This window comes from Phyllobates terribilis, unplaced genomic scaffold, assembly GCF_046119375.1.
Source record: "Phyllobates terribilis strain yellow unplaced genomic scaffold, ASM4611937v1 Scaffold_9__5_contigs__length_417890890, whole genome shotgun sequence".
Taxonomy (NCBI): Eukaryota; Metazoa; Chordata; class Amphibia; order Anura; family Dendrobatidae; genus Phyllobates; species Phyllobates terribilis.
This window is the reverse complement of record NW_027362769.1, coordinates 221,562,862-221,582,681: the sequence shown is the minus strand read 5'-3', so window position 1 is coordinate 221,582,681 and position 19,820 is coordinate 221,562,862. Positions and strand designations below refer to the sequence as shown.

The following is a 19,820-nucleotide window of genomic DNA, read 5'->3' as shown; positions in this document are numbered from 1 at the left end:
GCGTTTGTTCCTCCTCTCTGCTAGTAAAAGCAGTCCTCTGTCTCAGATTGATGTGGATGACATGTCCTGAGTCATCCACATAGCTGAACGAGCCTGCGCAGCAGCATCGCCGGCCGAGCAGGCGCACTTTGCTCTGCCCTACTGCAGGCAGAGCAAAGGACACCAGGCAAAGCAAAGGACATTTACTAGCAAAGAGGAGGAACAGATTCCGCCCATCAGACCGGACCATCCTCATTTAAATACAGAGCGGGACCAAATCAAAAGGGATTTTTGAGGTGTACAGGGGGAGTCAGGATCCAATGTAATCATCTGCGGTGGTGGCATTTATTAGAATACTAAAAAACTGGTGACAGGTTCCCTTCAACTGCGGGAAGTAAGCAACTACCTACTAAAAAACTGCTGACAGGTTCCCTTTAACTGTGGGAAGTAAGCAACTACCTGCTTGTTAGTTTTTACACCCATAGTAAAAAAAATATAATAGTCCTGGAAAAACAGTTTAATTGATGATTTTGCTATGGAGTTTAGAGGCTAATTCTACAAGTTAGTTTTTATGTCCTGCACTGGTGCCAAAAATTTGGAATTTATGGTGGAAGCTTTGAAGTTTCCTAATTTCCCAAATAGCCAGTCTCCATAATTCCCTTCTAGCTTCTGCTGCTACTAGTTTCAAACTTCAAACAAAAGTCCTAGTTTAAAGAACGAGGCACTCATATAGATATGGGATAGTAGGAAATTTATTTGCAATCCAAAAGTGAGTGTACAACGTTTTGGTCATTGACTCTGACCTTCATCAGGTCCAGAGATGTTTTTTGCAGACAGATGTGGATCAAGTTGCATAGCATAATATTTTGGTTTTTACCCTAAGTCATGTGACAAGGCTCGTTAGAGAGTCGATATTAACTTTTAGGATTGCTACTTCCTATAGGTGGCACTAGAGTTCTAGTCCTCTTGTTCTCTGAAGACACAATTTGCATATTTACGCAATCACATTATTTCGGTTCTGGTTTTCTTTTTCCACCTAAAAAATATTTCAGTTTGTTTTTTTATATGAATTGTGCAGATTATGGATGACATTAAAGGTGGAACATTTTCTGAGATTCTTCTTGATATGATTAAATTTTACATGACAAAAACCTGGCATTTTATCAGAGGTGTGTATCCTTTTATTCACTGTATACCATAAAACCTTGGCTAATGGTGATTCCTCAGTCACTTGGTTACGTTAGGAGGACCTCTTCATGAACAGGTTGCCCATTAGTTGAGTGCGCCTCCTGCAACTTGCATCAATGATATCACTTTATCTTTCTGTAAGCAATCTGTTTTTGCCAGTTACATTTTATAGCATGCGGCGTTGTATCCAAGGGCAATGACAATAACACAGATGTGCTGCGCAGGCAGCACTTGGTACATCAGCACTCTAAGCAGTTTTGGGATATCCCCTGGAGCAGTGAGAAGAAATCACTCCATGGGATGCATAAATCAATGTATATGTACAGGAGAATGAAGGAGAGCTGTAACAATGTACTCAATAAAAACTGCAAGCCAGTGTGTGTAACCTTCTAAATAAAAGGGGTTTCCAGCCCACAAGATACATAAATGAGCTTTAGATAGTAAGTTCTAGAACCTCATTGATAGCAGAAAAAGTGTTTAAGTGCTGGGATTTCTGCGTGTGGTGCTCAATCTTGATGCTGAATAATTAGGGATACAATTTTTCTTCCATTTTTCCATAATTTGCAGATTAAAGAGGATCTGTCACTTGCTCAAACAAATTGAGATAAATACCTTGTAAAAATCCCTAAGTTCCCCTGATTCTGCCGCTTTTCTCTATTTTGTGCTACGTCACTGAATTGCAGAGATACTTAGATTTATTTTTCTGGAGAGCAATATGTGAAATCTTTCTTGGTAGTGCAACTTCAGAGTCTTCGCTGAGGGTATGCACTTTTACTCCTCGCTCCAATATGCTGTCAATCACAGCTCAACAACTGATCTAGCACTCTCAGACGCTGCAGAGCTGTGATTGACAGGATCTTGGAGGAATGGGTGAAAGGGTATGCCCCTAGAAAAGACTATGAAGAAACATCAACTAGTATTACAAGCAGAGATTTCACATACTGCGCTCCAAGTGCAACAAAAGTGAATATCTCTGTGCTCAAGGCCTAATCACTTGATCTCCACACCACCCCTCCAAGATAGATGTGCGTCCCACCGCTGGAACCCGAATCTATTACATTTTTATGACATATCCTATCAATATGCCATAAATGTATAAGATGGGAATATCGATTTAGGTCATCCAAATCCTCCGATTTTGGAAGGAATAGTAGCCAATCTAATATGTAAGCGGGCATACAGACTTTTCCATAACAGATAATATCAAGAGGGGGTAAGCCAGCTGCCATATGAATCTGCAGCAGCTTACTCTGCTCTCCCCACTGAAAACACATGAGTGCTTAACCAAGGCTTCAAAAGTATTGGCTAGTTGGGAGAGATGAATGCTCATTCAGCCAACCAGACTGAATTCATACATCCATGAAACACGGTCTGACTACAGACCATTATTTCCAAACTGACTGCAGGTCTCTTGATTCCAAACTCAACAGCCTCATAGACATATATGAGGTTGTTGAGTTTGGGTCAGGACACCCGTGGCAGTCCTGAAGTGTCAGTCCATACTCAGATAGTTATATAGGGAAGACTGAATTTGGCTTCAGGTGTATAGGCACCTTAAAGGGTTTCTCTGGGAACAGAAAAAAATAACAAACTAAAGTTTGTCATTATGAATAAATTCCCACATACTTATGATTTGCAAATAAGAATAGTCATGTCTAGGTTGGTAATCACTATAAAATTAAACTAGCCACTGGCTTGTTACACTGAGAGAAATCTGTCCTACGATTTTAGAACAGGTGCTTGTGAGCATGTGGAGTAGAAAGTCCTCTGCTGTGACCTGAAGATACCTATACCATCCATTGACATTCAAATAAGACAAGGTGGACAGCAGTGTGAGCAGCCTCTTCTTATCACAGCACACCTGTTATCTTAAGTATTAAATCAGGTATACAGAGTGGATAGCAATGTGAGCGGCCTCTTCTTACCTCAGCACTTAGTATTTCCAGTATTAGATCAGATACACAAGGTGGACAGCAGTGTGAGCAGCCTCTTCTTACCTCAGCACACCTGGTATCTCAAGTATTAGATCAAATAGACAGGGAGGAGAACAGTGTGAGCAGCTTCTTACCTCAGCACTCCTGGAATCTCCAGTATCAGATCAGATACACAAGGTGGACAGTAGTGTGAGCAGCCTCTTCTTACCTCAGCACTCCTGGAATCTCCAGTATTAGATCACATACACAGGGTGGACAGCAGTGTGACCAGTCTCTTCTTACCTAAGCACCCCTGGTAACTCCAGTATTTGATCAGATACTCAAGGTAGACAGATGTGTGAGCAGCCTCTTCTTACCTCAGCATCTCTGGTATTTCCAGTAATAGATTAAAAAGATAGGGTTGTCAGCAGTGTGAGGGACCTCAGCACTCCTCCTACATCTTTCTACACATGAAGGGAGGGGGCACAGATTCCTACTGAGCATGGTCACATGCACTTGTCCTATTAAAATTTTAGGACAGGTTTCTGCCAGTGTAAAAATCCAAACCATTTTAATTCTATAGTGATTACCTTCATGGACAAAATTACTATGAATTTATAAGTATTTAGGAATTTATCTATAACTACAATTCCTTTAGATATATATTTTTATTTTCCTGCGAACCCCTTTAAGTTTTGACCTTCCCAGAACCACTAGTTTCTCCAAGTTTGAGTTTCTCCAAAACCAAATTACAGATTTAAGAATTTTTTTTTGTGGCTTTGAAAACGCCAGAAATTTCAATTATTTTTTGGCCTATTAGATATTCACGCTTGAATTACAGATCTCGGTGTTAGAAGAGGTTTCAATGAGATAATAGATAAAGTGCCAGGTAGAGCTAATGCTAATGTAATTGCATTAATCATGTCATGATAGCAGTACATTTGGACACATCCCTGTGGTGAGCCACTTTTTGAAGACAGCAGATGACCCAGTTACTTTGTTAAGGTGAGAATATAAAATATCCTTAAGCAGATAAGTGTTCAGGATGTTCTGGTGAGTAATAAAGGCTGGGATATTTAAAGTGAAGCTCCAGCTTTTCATTAAAATTCTAAAGTCATTAAAGATACAATGAAGCACTTATGTAATATACACGACATGGCCTAAAATGCCAGACAGATCATTATATCAATATGCGCTTGTTGAACATCTCACTTCAACTACTGTGGGCCTGCATATGGAGCTGGCTTCTCATGAAACAGTTTATACTAGATTTAATTGCACAAATTTTAGGTTTGTTTAAGGGTAGAGTACAGAAAAAAAGCTACATGTATACACACATATTATATTATATATATATATATATATATATATATATACACACACACGCACAAACACACACACACATGCTTCTCACAAATGTAGAATATCCTCAAAAATTTAATTTATTTCAGTTCTTCAATACAAAAAGTGAAACTCATTATATAGAGTCATTACAAACAGAGTGATCTATTACAAGTGTTTATTTCTGTTAATGTTGATGATTATGGCTTACAGCCAATGAAAACACAAAAGTCATTATCTCAGTAAATTAAAATACTTTATAACACCAGCTTGAAAAATGTTTTAAAATCCGAAATGTTGGCCTACTGAAATGTATGTTCAGTAAATGCCCTCAATACTTGGTCGGGCTCCTTTTGCATCAATTTCTGCATCAATGTGGCATGGCATGGAGGCGATCAGCCTGTGGCACTGCTGAGGTGTTATGGAAGCCCAGGTTGCTTTGATAGCAGCCTTCAGCTCGTCTGCATTGTTGGGTCTGGTGTCTCATCTTCCTTTTGACAATACCCTATAGATTCTCCATGGGGTTAAGGTCAGGCGAGTTTGCTGGAAATCAAGCACAGTGATACTGTTGTGTGTACACCAGGTATTGGTACTTTTGGCAGTGTGGACAGGTGCCAAGTCCTGCTGGAGAATGACATTTCCATCTCCAAAAAGCTTGTCGGCAGAGGGAAGCATGAAGGGCTCTAAAATTTCCTGGTAGACGGCTGCACTGACTTTGGTCTTGATAAAACACAGTGGACCTACACCAGCAGATGACATGGCTCCCCAAACCATCACTGATTGTGGAAACTTCACACTAGACCTCAAGCAGCTTGGATTGTGGCCTCTCCACTCTTCCTCCAGACGCTGGGACCTTGATTTCCAAATGAAATGCAAAATTTACTTTCATTTGAAAACAACACCTTGGACCACTGAGTAACAGTCCAGGTCTTTTTCTCCTTGGCCCAGGTAAGACACTTCAGGTGTTGTCTATTTGTCATGAGTGGCTTGACACAAGGAATGCGACACTTGTAGCCCCTGTCCTGGATTTGTCTGTGTGGTGGCGGCTCTTGAAGCAATGACTCCAGCAGCAGTTTACTCCTTCTGAATCGCCCCCAAATTTTTAATGGCCTTTTCTTAACAATCCTTTCAAGGCTGCGGTTATCCCGGGTTGCTTGTGCACCTTTTTCTACCACACTTTTTACTTTCACTCAACTTTCCATTAATATGCTAGGATACAGCACTCTGTGAACAGCCAGCTTCCTTAGTAATGACCTTTTGTGGCTTACCCTCCTTGTGGAGTGTGTCAGTGACTGCCTTCTGGACATTTGTCAAGTCAGCAGTCTTCCCCGTGATTGTGGAGCCTACTGAAATAGACTAAGGGACTGTTTAAATGCTTAGGAAGCCTTTGCAGGTGTTTTTTGTTAATTATTATTATTTACTGAGATAATGACATTTGTGTCATTGGCTATAAGCCATAATCCTCAACATTAACAGAAATAAACACTTGAAATAGATCACTCTGTTTGTAATGACTCTATATAATATGACATTCACTTTTTGTAATGAAATTACATTTTTGATGATATTCTAATTTTGTAAGAAGCACCAGTATATATATATATATATATATATATATATATATATATATATATACACACACACACACACACACATATATATACACACACACATATCTATACATACATTATATATATATATATATATATATATATATATATATATATATATATATATATATATATATATACAGTACAGACCAAAAGTTTGGACACACCTCATTTAAAGATTTTTCTGTATTTTCATGACTATGAAAATTGTACATTCACACTTAAGGCATCAAAACTATGAATTAACACATGTGGAATTATATACTTAACAAAGAAGTGTGAAACAACTGAAAATATGTCTTATATTCTAGGTTCTTCAAAGTAGCCACCTTTTGCTTTGATGACTGCTTTGAACACTCTTGGCATTCTCTTGATGAGCTTCAAGATGTAGTCACCGGAAATGGTTTTCACTTCACAGGTGTGCCCTGTCTGGTTTAATAAGTGGGAATTCTTGCCTTATAAATGGGGTTGGGACCATCAGTTGTGTTGTGCAGAAGTATAGTGGATACACAGCTGATAGTCCTACTGAATAGACTGTTAGAATTTGAATTATGGCAAGAAAAAAGCAGCTAAGTAAAGAAAAACGAGTGGCCATCATTACTTTAAGAAATGAAGGTCAGTCAGTGCGAAAAATTGGGCAAACTTTGAAAGTGTCCCCAAGTGCAGTTGCAAAAACCATCAAGCGCTACAAAGAAACTGGCTCACATGAGGACCGCCCCAGGAAAGGAAGACCAAGAGTCACCTCTGCTTCTGAGGATAAGTTTATCCGAGTCACCAGCCTCAGAAATCGCAGGTTAACAGCAGCTCAGATTAGAGACCAGGTCAATGCCACACAGAGTTCTAGCAGCAGACAGGCAATAAGCAGAAGAGACTTGTTTGGGCTAAAGAACACAAGGAATGGACATTAGACCAGTGGAAATCTGTGCTTTGGTCTGATGAATCCAAATTTGAGATCTTTGGTTCCAACCACCGTGTCTTTGTGCGACGCAGAAAAGGTGAACGGATGGACTCTACATGCCTGGTTCCCACCGTGAAGCATGGAGGAGGAGGTGTGATGGTGTGGGGGTGCTTTGCTGGTGACACTGTTGGGGATTTATTCAAAATTGAAGGCATACTGAACCAGCATGGCTACCACAGCATCTTGCAGCGGCATGCTATTCCATCCGGTTTGCGTTTAGTTGGACCATCATTTATTTTTCAATAGGACAGTGACCCTAAACACACCTCCAGGCCGTGTAAGGGCTATTTGACCAAGAAGGAGAGTGATGGGGTGCTACGCCAGATGACCTGGCCTCCACAGTCACCAGACCTGAACCCAATCGAGATGGTTTGGGGTGAGCTGGACCGCAGAGTGAAGGCAAAAGGGCCAACAAGTGCTAAGCATCTCTGGGAACTCCTTCAAGATTGTTGGAAGCCCATTTCCAGTGACATCCTCTTGAAGCTCATCAAGAGAATGCCAAGAGTGTGCAAAGCAGTCATCAAAGCAAAAGGTGGCTACTATGAAGAACCTAGAATATAAGACATATTTTCAGTTGTTGCACACTTTTTTGTTAACTATATAATTCCACATGTGTTAATTCATAGTTTTGATGCCTTCAGTGTGAATGTAAAATTTTCATAGTCATGAAAATACAGAAAAATCTTTAAATGAGAAGGTGTCTCCAAACTTTTGGTCTGTACTGTATATATATTATATATAGCAGGTTGACCGATCTGTTGTTGATCAACGTTTTGGGCAGCACCAACCACAGCCTCCCAAACACTGGTCAGAGAGGTGACTTTTTCTTCACCGAAAATCTCCCATTTAAGAAGGGCCCACAAGTTCTCAATAGGGTTTAGGTCAGGTGAGGAAGGGGGCATGCTATTATTCTTTTATTTTTAAGCCCTTTACTTGCAGCCAAGCAGTGAAGGCTTCAATGCATGTGATGAAGCATGACTTAAGAATCATGGTTTTCTTGAAAGATGGAGACTTTTCCCTGTATCACTGCTTGAAGGTTTGGGAGTTGATTTTGAGCCCATCTTCAACCTGAAAAGGTCCTACTGGCTCATCTTTAATAATACCAGCCTATAGCAGTATCTCACCTCCAACTTGCTGGTGTCTGAGTGGAAGTGGAGGTCTGTGCCCATTACTGATCCACCCACTGGTCTATCCATCTGGTCCATCAAGAGTGATTCTCATTTCATCAGTCAAAAAAAAACATTGATAAATCGGTGTTCAGATATTTCTTGGACCAGTTTTGACGTTTCAACTTCTGTTTATTGGTGGTCGGGTTTCAGCCCTCCTTACCTAGGCTATGTCTCTGAACACTGAACACCTTGTACTTCTGGGCTTCCAGGGAGGTTACAGTTCAGGAATATGACAGCACTGGAGGATAATGGCTTCTGGTCGCTTCACATTTGAATCTTCTCAAATCTTTGGCCATTAACAAGCAACTTTTTTTTCTCAACACATATTTAAGACCCTGTTGACTATTTGTAGCAAACCTTTTGGTGTTTCTGTGATCATGTCCCAATATCTTAGCAATTTCAAGAGTGTTGCATTCCTGTGTAAGAATTGTAACAATTTTTGACCTTTCAGAGTCAGTTAAATCTCTTTGTTGGCCAATTTTGCCTGAGAAAAACAAGCTGCCTACTGTAAGAATTCTGCACACCTTGATAAAGGCCCTTAGGCCGCACCCTCCCTCATTACACAAATACACATCACATCATATGCTTCATCCAATAAGCTTTCAAGTTTATACAGCCTGGAGTTCTAAAATCTGCATAAAAATTATGATATGGTCAAACTATGCAATTGCCTAATAATTCTGCACACAGTGTGTACAATACATTAGTCTTTTTTATTATTCTCATCTTATAACTTAATTATTTTGACAGAATATGCCACAAATGTATAATAGATAAAATCCCACCATTAAGACCCAACAATATATGAACTGGTCTCTCCATTCAGATAGATGAGTATCTATTGGATATTTATGGCATATGTTTTTGCTATGCCACTAATGTCCCACATGGGACATCCCCTTTAATGCAATAATACTACATGCAGTCATATGTTAACCAGACTTTTAGGATCTTCTTGGCTTACTGGTTATCATAGGTTTATAAGTTTGGAGTTTTGTAGCATCGGCGTCTCTGCCTCCTGCCCGGCAGAGACGCCGTCCTCCTTACCGCCGCGGTCCGGCATCTTCTGGCCTCCCTGCAGCTGTTGCTGGTGCACGCAGCTTGCCCAGCTCTGTGCTTAGGGCGCGCGCGCTCCCTCCCTCTTAAAGGGGCCGCGCGCGCCATCCTAAAAAGTCCCCGGCCAATGGCCGGAGGACTTCCCCTATAAAAGGCACCTCCTCCAATATGGAGGTGCCCGTGCAAGGTTGTAGCTTTGTGTGTTAATCTCTGCTTCAGCCCTCAGGTCCCTTTGCCTGCCTGACTACCAGCCCAGTCTGCCACTCTACTTCTGACTATCCGTCCAGCCCGACAGTCTGCTTACAGCTCAGTCTGCCAGTCTGTCTATGGGCTTGGCCAGTCCGCTAATCCGGAGCCTTCACCTGCTACCTGTCTCCGCCAGCCAAGGACACTCTCCGGCCCGACAGCCTACCTAGAGGCTCCTGCCTGTCACTTGCCGTGACCGCCTGACAGCCTACCTAGAGGCTCCTGCCTGTCACTTGCTGTGACCACCTGACAGCCTACCTAGAGGCTCCTGCCTGTCACTTGCTGTGACCACCTGACAGCCTACCTAGAGGCTCCTGCCTGTCACTTGCCGTGACCACCTGACAGCCTACCTAGAGGCTCCTGCCCGTCACTTGCCGTGCCTGCCTGACAGCCTACCTAGAGGCTCCTGCTTGCTACCTGCCGTGCCTGTCCGTCTGCCTGGATCACCCGTCAGCCTGCCTGCCGTGCTCATCTGCTGTACCAGTCAGTCCCTGCCTTCTGACCCGTGGTAGTCACCTGCTCTCTTACAAGGTCGGTCCCCAGAGTAGCACCTGGTCCCTCTGATCGGTCCTTCCCTGGTCACGGAGTCGATTGAGCCGCCGTACGACCTTGGTCAGTCCGAGTTGATACCTAGTTACGCCCCTCTGGTCCCTCCTTGCACCGCAGCACAGAGGTTCCACCATCCGGACTCGTAACAAATTTCATGGTAATAAAAAGATTTATTTTTCTATGCTGTACTATAAAAAAATGTGAAACCAGAAAACTGGTTGTAATCCCAAAGCAATGTAATAATTGTAACCTATTCAGTAGAAAGGTAATTGTTTTTGTACACTGGAATAACCCATTTACTCAAAATTACCAAATAGAGTAATTGAAAATGGATTTTTGCACCAGACAACCCAATACAGTAAAAGAAAGCAACAAAAAAACGGAAAGAAATAAAATTAGTACAATTGTGATTAGTTTGTAAAACAGCCAGAGACGATACTTAGAACAGTTGAAGGTTTAATATAAGAAAACATCAACTGAACATACAGAACTGTAAAATAATCCATGTAAAATATGTATTATATGACTTTTTTTTTAGATGTACTCTTGTGACCCCGATAACAAAATGAATTTTCTGTAAATTATCTGCTGGAGTTAGGTTATGATCTTTGAAGACAATTTCTTATGATTATTGAAGGCCAATCTGGAGAATCAGCTGAAATATTATGATGTTCTAAAAAGTTACACATAAGTGCCACTTATATTTACTCTAACCATATGTATGTATGTAAAAAAGGGATTTTATACAATTTAGCCTACGGATTTTTTTTTATATAACTGTAATTTTTATTAAAGTATAATAAAGTATACAATATAACAGACATCACATTGCAGATTTGCAAAAAAATGTTGGAATATAAACTTTTCTATTTCTAGGAAGACCCTCTTTAACCTAAAGCTGAATGCAAATGGAGATGACACGATAGATAAGTTCAGGGTTGAGACAGGCCCAAAAATCAGGACCATCCTCTCAACTCCCTGAGGTCCTCCTACTGCCAATGAGTACTATTTCCAACCTTCAGTAACAACAAAAAAGTATTCACTTACATTTTACAAACGAACAGACAAAAGACATAAGACGGAAAGGTAAGGGAAGGGGAAAGAAGGAGGTAAGGATGTGTAAACTAGTCAACAGTTATGTTGAGCCCAAGAGTAATCCCAAGGGGCCCAGATTGTGTCGAAGAGAGACACTTTATCATTTAGTATGGCTGACATATACTCCATCCTCCTAATATCAGAAATTCAACTCAACAGTTCCCGAAGGGAAGGATAGGGGGGGGGGGGGGGACTTCCTTCTTCTAGTGCAGGGCTATCAAGTATCTGGCCGCTATTAGTAGGTGGAGCAGTAATTTAAAATAATTTTTACCCATTCCCTTTGGGGTAACGTTGAGCAGGTATATAAGTGGATCAAGGGGGATATCCGTAAATAATACTCTTTGAAGAAGGGATCTGACCGCCTCCTAAAACCCTGCAATCAATGTGAAGGACCAAAAAATGTGAACCTGAGAAGCTCCCGAGGAGCCACAGCGACAGCAGACATTCGGAAGACGGGGTCCATTTTATGCAAAAGTTCCGGAGTATGATACCAAAACATTATTGTTTTGCATTGATTCTCATTGCACAATGTACATATGGATGTTTTAGACATCCTATTCCAAATGGTCTGCCAACACCGAGGTGAGATATCCCCGTTAAGCAGATTCTCCCACCTAGCCATGTTGGAGTGCTTGGGAAAGGGATTGTCTTGAGGAGCATTAAGGATGCCATATATACTTGTATTAGAAATTAGACCCTTAGTTGAAGGACTCCTCCTACATATCATTTCAAATTCAGTTGGTCTAGATACTTTTGCAGAGCTATAGAGGGTTGAGGCTAGATGTTTAATTTGTAGGTATTGGAAATATTACCGATTTGTTATCAAGTATTTTGTACTGATGCTGTCAAATGATAAGATTTCCAGTGTATCTCTATCCACATTGTCTGGGTGTCTGAAAAGGCCTGCTGATATCCAGGGATGTACCATTACCGGATCTGAGCGATTAGGTATTCGAGGCTAATATATGAATGAGACCATTGGTGAGTTTAATGAGGCTAGACCAAAACGTTTCCTACAAGCTGCCCAAATATCCCTAGTAAACTGGATGAGGCCTCAACGTGGGGTTGTCCGTTTAATGGGATGGGGCGACCAAAGTAATGAGTTTGGATGGACAGGAGCCAACCACAATTTCTCTATTTCCGTCCATTTGTTGTGTGCCCATAGTGAGACCCAAGAAGGTATTCTACGTAGGTGAGTAGCCCAGTAGTATTTGGTAATATTCGGTTCCGACAGGCCACCATTATGTTTATGTGTAGTCAAAATTTGTTTAGATATTCTGCGATGTTTCTCACACCAGACAAATCTAATAAGGCTAGCCTGTAAGGACTTAAGTTCACCCATAGGGACCTTGACTGGGAGGGTTTAGAAAAAATACATTAGTTTGGGGAGCAGCAACAGTTTAATTGCTGCTACTCTTCCCATTAGTGAAATTGTTAGTGACTTCCATTTGGTTAAAAGGCCCTTAAGTTCTCTAAATAAATGGGGAAAGTTAGATGAGTATAGAGTGCTATAGGAGGCCGAGATGTTAACCCCAAAATATTTGACTGCTTGTAGCCTACTGATTTTAATGGGGGTGGAGGGTCCCTATGGCTTCTTCAATACTGGAGTTATATAGAAGTACGGTATGTACCAGTAGAGGTCTAGGAGGTTGTACAAAGCTGTAAGGATCCAGTCAGATAGCCGTACAAATCGGATTGAGATTGGACTGCAATGCATGGACTGATCAGCAGCTCTTCCGTAACGAGCGTGACAGCTGCGTAGCAATAGATGCAGCAGTAACGCTGGGGTCGGGAGAACCGCCAGCCACTTCTTGCATTGTGGTTCGATCTTGGTCTGATTTATAGGACCGTCAGACTGTGCCCAAAAAGAATCAGTCTGATCTCTAATCATGCAGCTTTATTAAATATTTAGATTCTATAATAAGCAATACCTAATTAACAATTCTGGAACATTGTTCCATTGAACTCTGTTCCTGCATGAACCAACTGACAAATGGGTGTTTCCATTCTCCTGGTGAACAAGGCATGTTTCTACACTGCCCAGTGGGTAATACATAAAGGTCCCTTCACCGGGAGTCATATTTTTCTTCAGAACAGGGTACACACCTGGTGAAGGAGTCTCTAGATGCTGCATCCCGGAGGAGAATAAATGGAGAAAAGGTTACACATGTGTGCAGCTCTCTCCATTTAGGTTCAGTTGAGCAAGTGTGCTTGGCTTTTTCTGTGACTTCAATAGTTGTGGATGGATAGAGCTTCACACGTGAACAGCCCTCTCCATTTTTTCTCTTCTTGGATGCAGCGGCCACAATCCGCCTCACTAGGAAAAAGAGGGAGAGAAGTAGTTGTCGATCCAGATTTGGGACCCAAACTTATCAGACATTTATGGTATATTATCTGGGAATGTCAAGATGGGGCCAATTTAAAGAGACAATAAGTGATCTTATATTGGAATATAGAAAGAATTTTTGTCTAGTTTTAGATTTCATATACCAGGCATATTGGTATGCAACAAGATTATGTTATTTACTGGTCCATTACCCTGTGCCACCACTACCCTCACCAATTGTTCATGGGAACCTGTCCAAACCCACAAGTGGCATGAATCAAATCCTGGAGGCACAACTGCAGCCAGGTATGTTCTTCTCTGAAATGCTGAGCTCCAGACCTGATTCATTGTACATGCCTGTCTCAGTAAAGGGGGGGCAGGAGTAAGATACGTGTGCCTCTTAATAAATTAGGGGCATCTTAAAAGTGATGTGTGCCTCTATCAAGTGCTGTACGCACCTGCCAATGACTGGAGTACATTTATGGCAAAATTACGCGACTAAAGTGGCATACATTTTAGTGAATTGGACGCGGTGCCTTAGCCATGATCCATCCGTCCCATGCTCCACCTGCTTTGCTATAAAAATGCCAAAAGTTGCAAATTTTTTAAAATGTTTAAAGTGTTGTAGAGCAGAGTTCTCAACTAACATCTTAATGAATTGGGTCCATAATTTAAAGATCTGACAAGGGACCACAGGAATAATTGAGAAAAGTCCAGAACCACCTCCAGCCGGCTTCTCCACGCACCACTCTAGTTGATTGACTCCCAATGTGCATAAGGAGAAACCTCTCAATCAACTGGAGAGGTGCAGTCTGGGTGAGGTTAGTGCCAGACTAGTCTCTTCTCTGCCTATGAATCCGGTCTGGCTCTCAAAACAATATCTTCTCACAAACGCACCAGCTTTTAATAGAAAAACATACTTACCTGGCGGTGATTGTACATCCAGGCTCTGATCTATGCTCTCCCTAGTTTGGGCAGCATAAAATTACCGACAGGTTCCCTTTAAGTTGAGTGACATAAAAACATTCTAAAAAGCTAGTTTTTTTAAGCAAAACTAAATTACTAAGCTCTATAAAAAAAAAGTAAAATTTCTGGACTTGGATTTTTAAGCAGAAACAGGTAAGTTCATAGTCCTATTGACAGTGCCGTACATTTTGTTCATCTTTTGAGGCACTTCTTGAGTTATGTGAACACAGAGACATTTTTTGCCATTTTTCAAAGGAGAAAGTGAAAAGAAACTCCAGATTTTTGAGGTTGAATAAAAAAAGAAAAAGGAGAAAAGAAAGGGGGGGCGCAGATCTAAGTGTAGTATTTTAGTAATATCGAATTAGAATTAAAAATTGCTCTCACCTTTGTGGTGTCTTGTTATCCAGCATGTAACCCTGTCTTTAGGGAGTGAAGTAGTCCTCTGGATCTACTGGCCTGCAGCTCAAAAACAGGTAAAACGAGCTCCCTTGCAAGAGACTCGTCAGAAAGTGCAAGAAAGAGTTTCCAGTTTGTCAGGGAGTGCTTCCAGGTGATTCATTACTTACTCCAAATCTTTCAGGAATAATCCAGTTTATTTTTAAACAAACAACGCGTTTTGGCTATACATAACATTAGCCTTCATCAGGTAAAATCATAATGGTCTTTTAAGGGTACATTTATATAGAATAAAAAGAGGAGGAGGAACTAATCCAACCCCTCAATCAATTTTCATCTATTTAAAACACATGTGCACTTCTAGAAGGTATTAAGCAGTTAATTAAAAGTGAACTCTATATTGATTTAGAAAGGGGAAAAAAAACGAAAAAAAAAAAACAAACAAACAAAAAAAAACATCACTATATATTGTTCTTTCCTATTCAATAAAAAAAATTTTCTCTATAAAATTAATAAAATTATTTGCCATATGACTTTACTACTTCACTGATAAGGGAAAAATATTTCTCCCGATTCTAGAATATAACGATGTCATCAATATTAAGAACTCCATTTTTTATCTTATCTACTACATCACCAATAAGGGAAAAATATTTCTCCCAATTCTAAGGTATAACGAATTTATCACCAATAGATGAACCAGTATCGGCCAGGATTAGAACTCATACATTTAGCTTCCCCATATCTACAATACTTGTGTATTTACTCCATTGAGCCACTCGCAGTTAGAGTCTCTGGCTGCTTAATTTTTCTTTTTATTCTCTTTAGCTTTTCTCCCTCTACCTCATTTACGAGGTTTGCAGACTTTGATTTTTAACCCCCAAAATTTAGCGGTATTATATTTTTCCCTTATCAGTGAAGTAGGAAATAGGATAGTAAATGGAGTCATATGACAAATAATTTTATAGAGAAAATTTTTTTTATTGAATAGGAAAGAACAATATATAGTGATGATTTTTTTTTTCCCCTTTCTAAATCAATATAGAGTTCACTTTTAATTAACTGCTTAATACCTTCTAGAAGTGCACATGTGTTTTAAATAGATGAAAATTGATTGAGGGGTTGGATTAGTTCCTCCTCCTCTTTTTATTCTATATAAATGTACCCTTAAAAGACAACTATGATTTTACCTGATGAAGGCTAATTTTATGTATAGCCGAAACGCGTTGTTTGTATAAAAATAAACTGGATTATTCCTGAAAGATTTGGAGTAAGTAATGAATCACCTGGAAGCGTTCCCTGACAAACTGGAAACTCTTGCAGGTTTTTGAGGTTTGGAGAGTTTCTGCTCAGTTTCCACTCACTGTCTACTCCAAAAACGCCAAGAAAAACTCTGTGTGTGCACATAGCCTTAGAAAGTTATTCTTGGGTCTCATTAGAGATATATCCTCTTTGCATTTTATATTTTCTTTGTTTGGTGAAAGTCAATTAAGTAAATGACTTTCACGGCAGCAACTCGCATGCCTCCTCAGCGCCGCCCTACGCACTATGGTCACCGGGCGGCTTCTCACGTCAGGTCGGCTCGCTGAGTTTTGTTTCTTGCAGCACTCTTCTGCACTGCTGCAACAGCATGTAGCTTCCATTAGGCCTTAGGGGGGCATAGCCCGTCTCTTCAGGAATTTAACCCTGCTGTATCCTGCAGAGATTAGGCAACCAGGCCTATCACATGCCAGCAGAGTCTATATTAGGCAGCTCCTCTCGAACATTGGTTCCTAGCTTGCTAGCACCTAGTTTATGCATGCCACCATATTCTGCTTCCCGTTAACGACCTGGCTTGCTCACCCGTCCTGTCTGACCCCTCTGCTCCCGACGTACGTTATCGAACCTGTGCTGCCTGCCCTGACCTTGGATTGTTAGACCATGTGTTTGTACTCCTGTAACGCGTACCCTCTGGTCAGCTGCTGCAGTCCCCGATTGCACTGGAGTGGAACCTGGTGTCTACTGGCAGCCCACCCTATCCTCACCATCAGAGGCCCGAGGGGAGACCTGGTAGACACCTAGTCACGCCCCTCCAAGGTCAGCATGGGACGTGGTGCAGTGGGTCAACACCCACCAGCGTTACAATGACAATCTATTATATGGTGAAGAGATATTTGCATATTTTAGTCTTCTAAAAAGTTAAATTTATTGAGTATTATTTTTGCGTTATGGCCATTCCTTATATTAGTCTGATGAAGAAATGAAATACTTGGCTATTGTGTGCAGCCGACATTAATAATCATATAGTACGTATATCTGAAGAAAATTACACCACGCAGAGGCTGCGATATATATATGCTACCCTTTCAGTAACTCAATACTTTTTATGGGCAAGAGAAACAACTAAACTACTTGCAATATTATGTTCAATAAAAAGTAATACATAATTTCCACTCTGCTGAAGCAGCTATTGATTTCTGGATGGTGCGCTTAAATCACCCATATTTCATCATGTCAATCATGGGATCTCTAGGTGTTTTGTAGTTAAACTACATTGCTATAAACTGAATGATAAATCAGCAGCAACGTAACTCGTTAATTTAGTAAGTAGACAAAGATTTATAATTAATTAATATATAATTAAAACTGGTACAAGGAAAAGCCAAGAGGGCACAATAATCATTGCTAAATACACTGGGCCTCAAGTATCAATGTATCTTCATTAAAGAAGGCCCTGAGAACTATGTGATTGAAGTGTGCTGAACATATGTATAGCCCTTATGGTCATATTCCATATCTATATGGATGTACATTGTTTTTTTTTCCTCTTTAGTAAAGTCCAAGTTGTGTACAGCTTAGTTTTCAGACCCCAGACTGACAAAGCATAAGAAAAGGATAAGGAAGCTCAAAATGCGTAAGCATATTTTTGTTGCACTGTTCCGTCCCTTGATAAAACCGGACCGTTAGACAAATTTTACTGACTGCTAGACCTTTCCATGCTTCCATGCATAGTAATTGACGTGCCATTTTTCCATGTTAAGTATTATTCATATATTGAATAGTTATTTTCTGCCAGGTTTCTGTGGCTTTTGATGGTCACAATAGCGTACTGTGCTGCTCTATTCAATTCTGTAAAAAAAAGAAAACAATGGAGAGTCAAAATTTCTCCTCTCCATCATGGATTTGGTAAACTCGGAATCTATGATTCTAGTCTGAACAGAGCTGAAGCTTCACCCAGCTCCTGCCATAAGTACCGAAGAATGGCTGCAGCTCCCTACCTCAGAACAGTCAGTGGCAATGGGCTGATGAAGCACCTGGCACCACTGATGACCTCAGGCCTGGTGGCCTACTTACATCAGTCTGCTGCTTTCCCTGCAGACTGTGTTACTTCCCCTTTGGCCCGGCTCCTGTGCATTGTGACTTTTCCTAACTCTTGTTTGTCTTATGCCTCGTTCCTTGATATTCCTCTCACTTTCCCTATTGATTCTTCGCCGGCTCCAGGCTTTGACCATTTACTCCATTCAGGACTATGCCCTAGTCTACTCCCCTGGCTTGTAATTTATAAATTGCTCTCCAAGTAATGATGTCAATGCTTCAACAGTTCTTCTATCGCCAAGTGCCGACTATCCTGGGGACTGAGACCGGTAAAGTGTCCAGAACTCGTTGAACATGTTAAGGATGAAAAATAGAGCTATTCCTTAGACTCTCTACCCTGTTCTCACTGCTGAAAGACCAATTTTGACTTCGGGAATGCACAACTCTTAAACTTTCAAAGTTTTGCAACTTTTGGCATGAGGGGGGTTGTGACACGACAAGTTCCAGTACGATTTAGGCGAGGAGCATGGAGGCACCTTTCTGTGACACGTCTTAAAGAATCAGACACCTCTAACTAGACACACTCCCTTTTCAAGGCTAATATGAACAACGCTGATCTTGATGAATGAGGGACTTTATGTCTGAACATCTGGATGGCAAAAATACACGTATTGCCCCAGTCTGCTGAGTTCTTAGGCATGAAATCTTAAACAAGGTTGCTTGGATTAGAAAGACGGATTTTGGTAAGAACTTACCTGTAAAATCCTTTTCAGCGAAGGAAGGAAGGGAGACACAGATTCTCTACTTCGTGGGTAGGCGGAGCCCCATAGGATAGTCACCTCAGATTGGAAAATGACGACCGGCCCCTCCAGTATATAGGCTCCTCCTACTCCCATGTTCATCAGTCCGTACACAAGCTAAGGAAGAGCAGACCAACCAGCAGAACAACATATCCCCTTCTGAAATTTCAGAAATGAGAGAAAACAGGTTATGTAATAGAAACACACAGTCTTAGGCATACCCCATTGGACCTGACAACTGTGTAGAGCTGGCGAAACTGGAAGGAGAGCCGTAGAGCGCTAAACCCAGTCCAGAAGATCGACATCAGAAAGGAGACGCGCTGCATCTAGAAACACAACAACACACTTCTGCCCTGGGAGGGTGCTGTGTCTCCCTTCCTTCCTTCGCTGAAAAGGATTTTACAGGTAAGTTCTTACCAAAATCCGTCTTTCAGCAGCAGAAGGGAAGGAAGGGAGACACAGATTCTCTACTTCGTGGGACGTCCTAAAGCAGTACCTACTTAAGGGTGGGAAATAGAGGCAGAAGCTTCCATACCCCAAAACTTAGGCAAGAGCGCAAACCGCGCTAAATAATGGAAAACTAAATAAAGGGATAACTTAAATTACCGCCGCCTGCAGGACCCTGCGTCCCAGGGCCGCATCGGCTGAAGCACTTACGTCCACCTTATAAAACTTAGTAAAGGTGTGAACGGAGCGCCAGGTGGCCGCCCGGCAGAGCTGCGCTGCCGAGGCCCCCTGACGAAAAGCCCACGATGAGCCAATGGCTCTCGTGGAATGAGCTTTAACTTTAACTGGACAAGGCTCGCCCTTGGGCCGGTACGCTTCCAGGATAGCTGAATGGATCCACCGAGCTATCGTGTCTTTGGAAGCACGTTGACCACGCCGACGACCTGCCGGAATTACAAAAAGAGAGTCCGACTTCCGAAAACCTTGA

General features: G+C 41.3%; 1 protein-coding gene across 2 annotated transcripts in view; it reads right to left on the bottom strand.

Annotated features, from left to right (window-relative positions):
- Positions 1-19,820, bottom strand: part of SNX29 (sorting nexin 29) — a 564,851-nt gene that overhangs the window by 47,820 nt on the left and 497,211 nt on the right. The window contains exon 21 of one of the 2 annotated variants that reach the window (XM_073647696.1): positions 17,745-17,900. The exons of the other annotated variant lie outside the window; for it this stretch is intronic. Coding sequence (XP_073503797.1) covers positions 17,891-17,900 — 10 coding nt within the window. The 3' untranslated portion in view covers positions 17,745-17,890. Of the gene's footprint in view, positions 1-17,744; positions 17,901-19,820 lie in introns of those variants that run through there. 2 annotated transcript variants of the gene reach the window in all.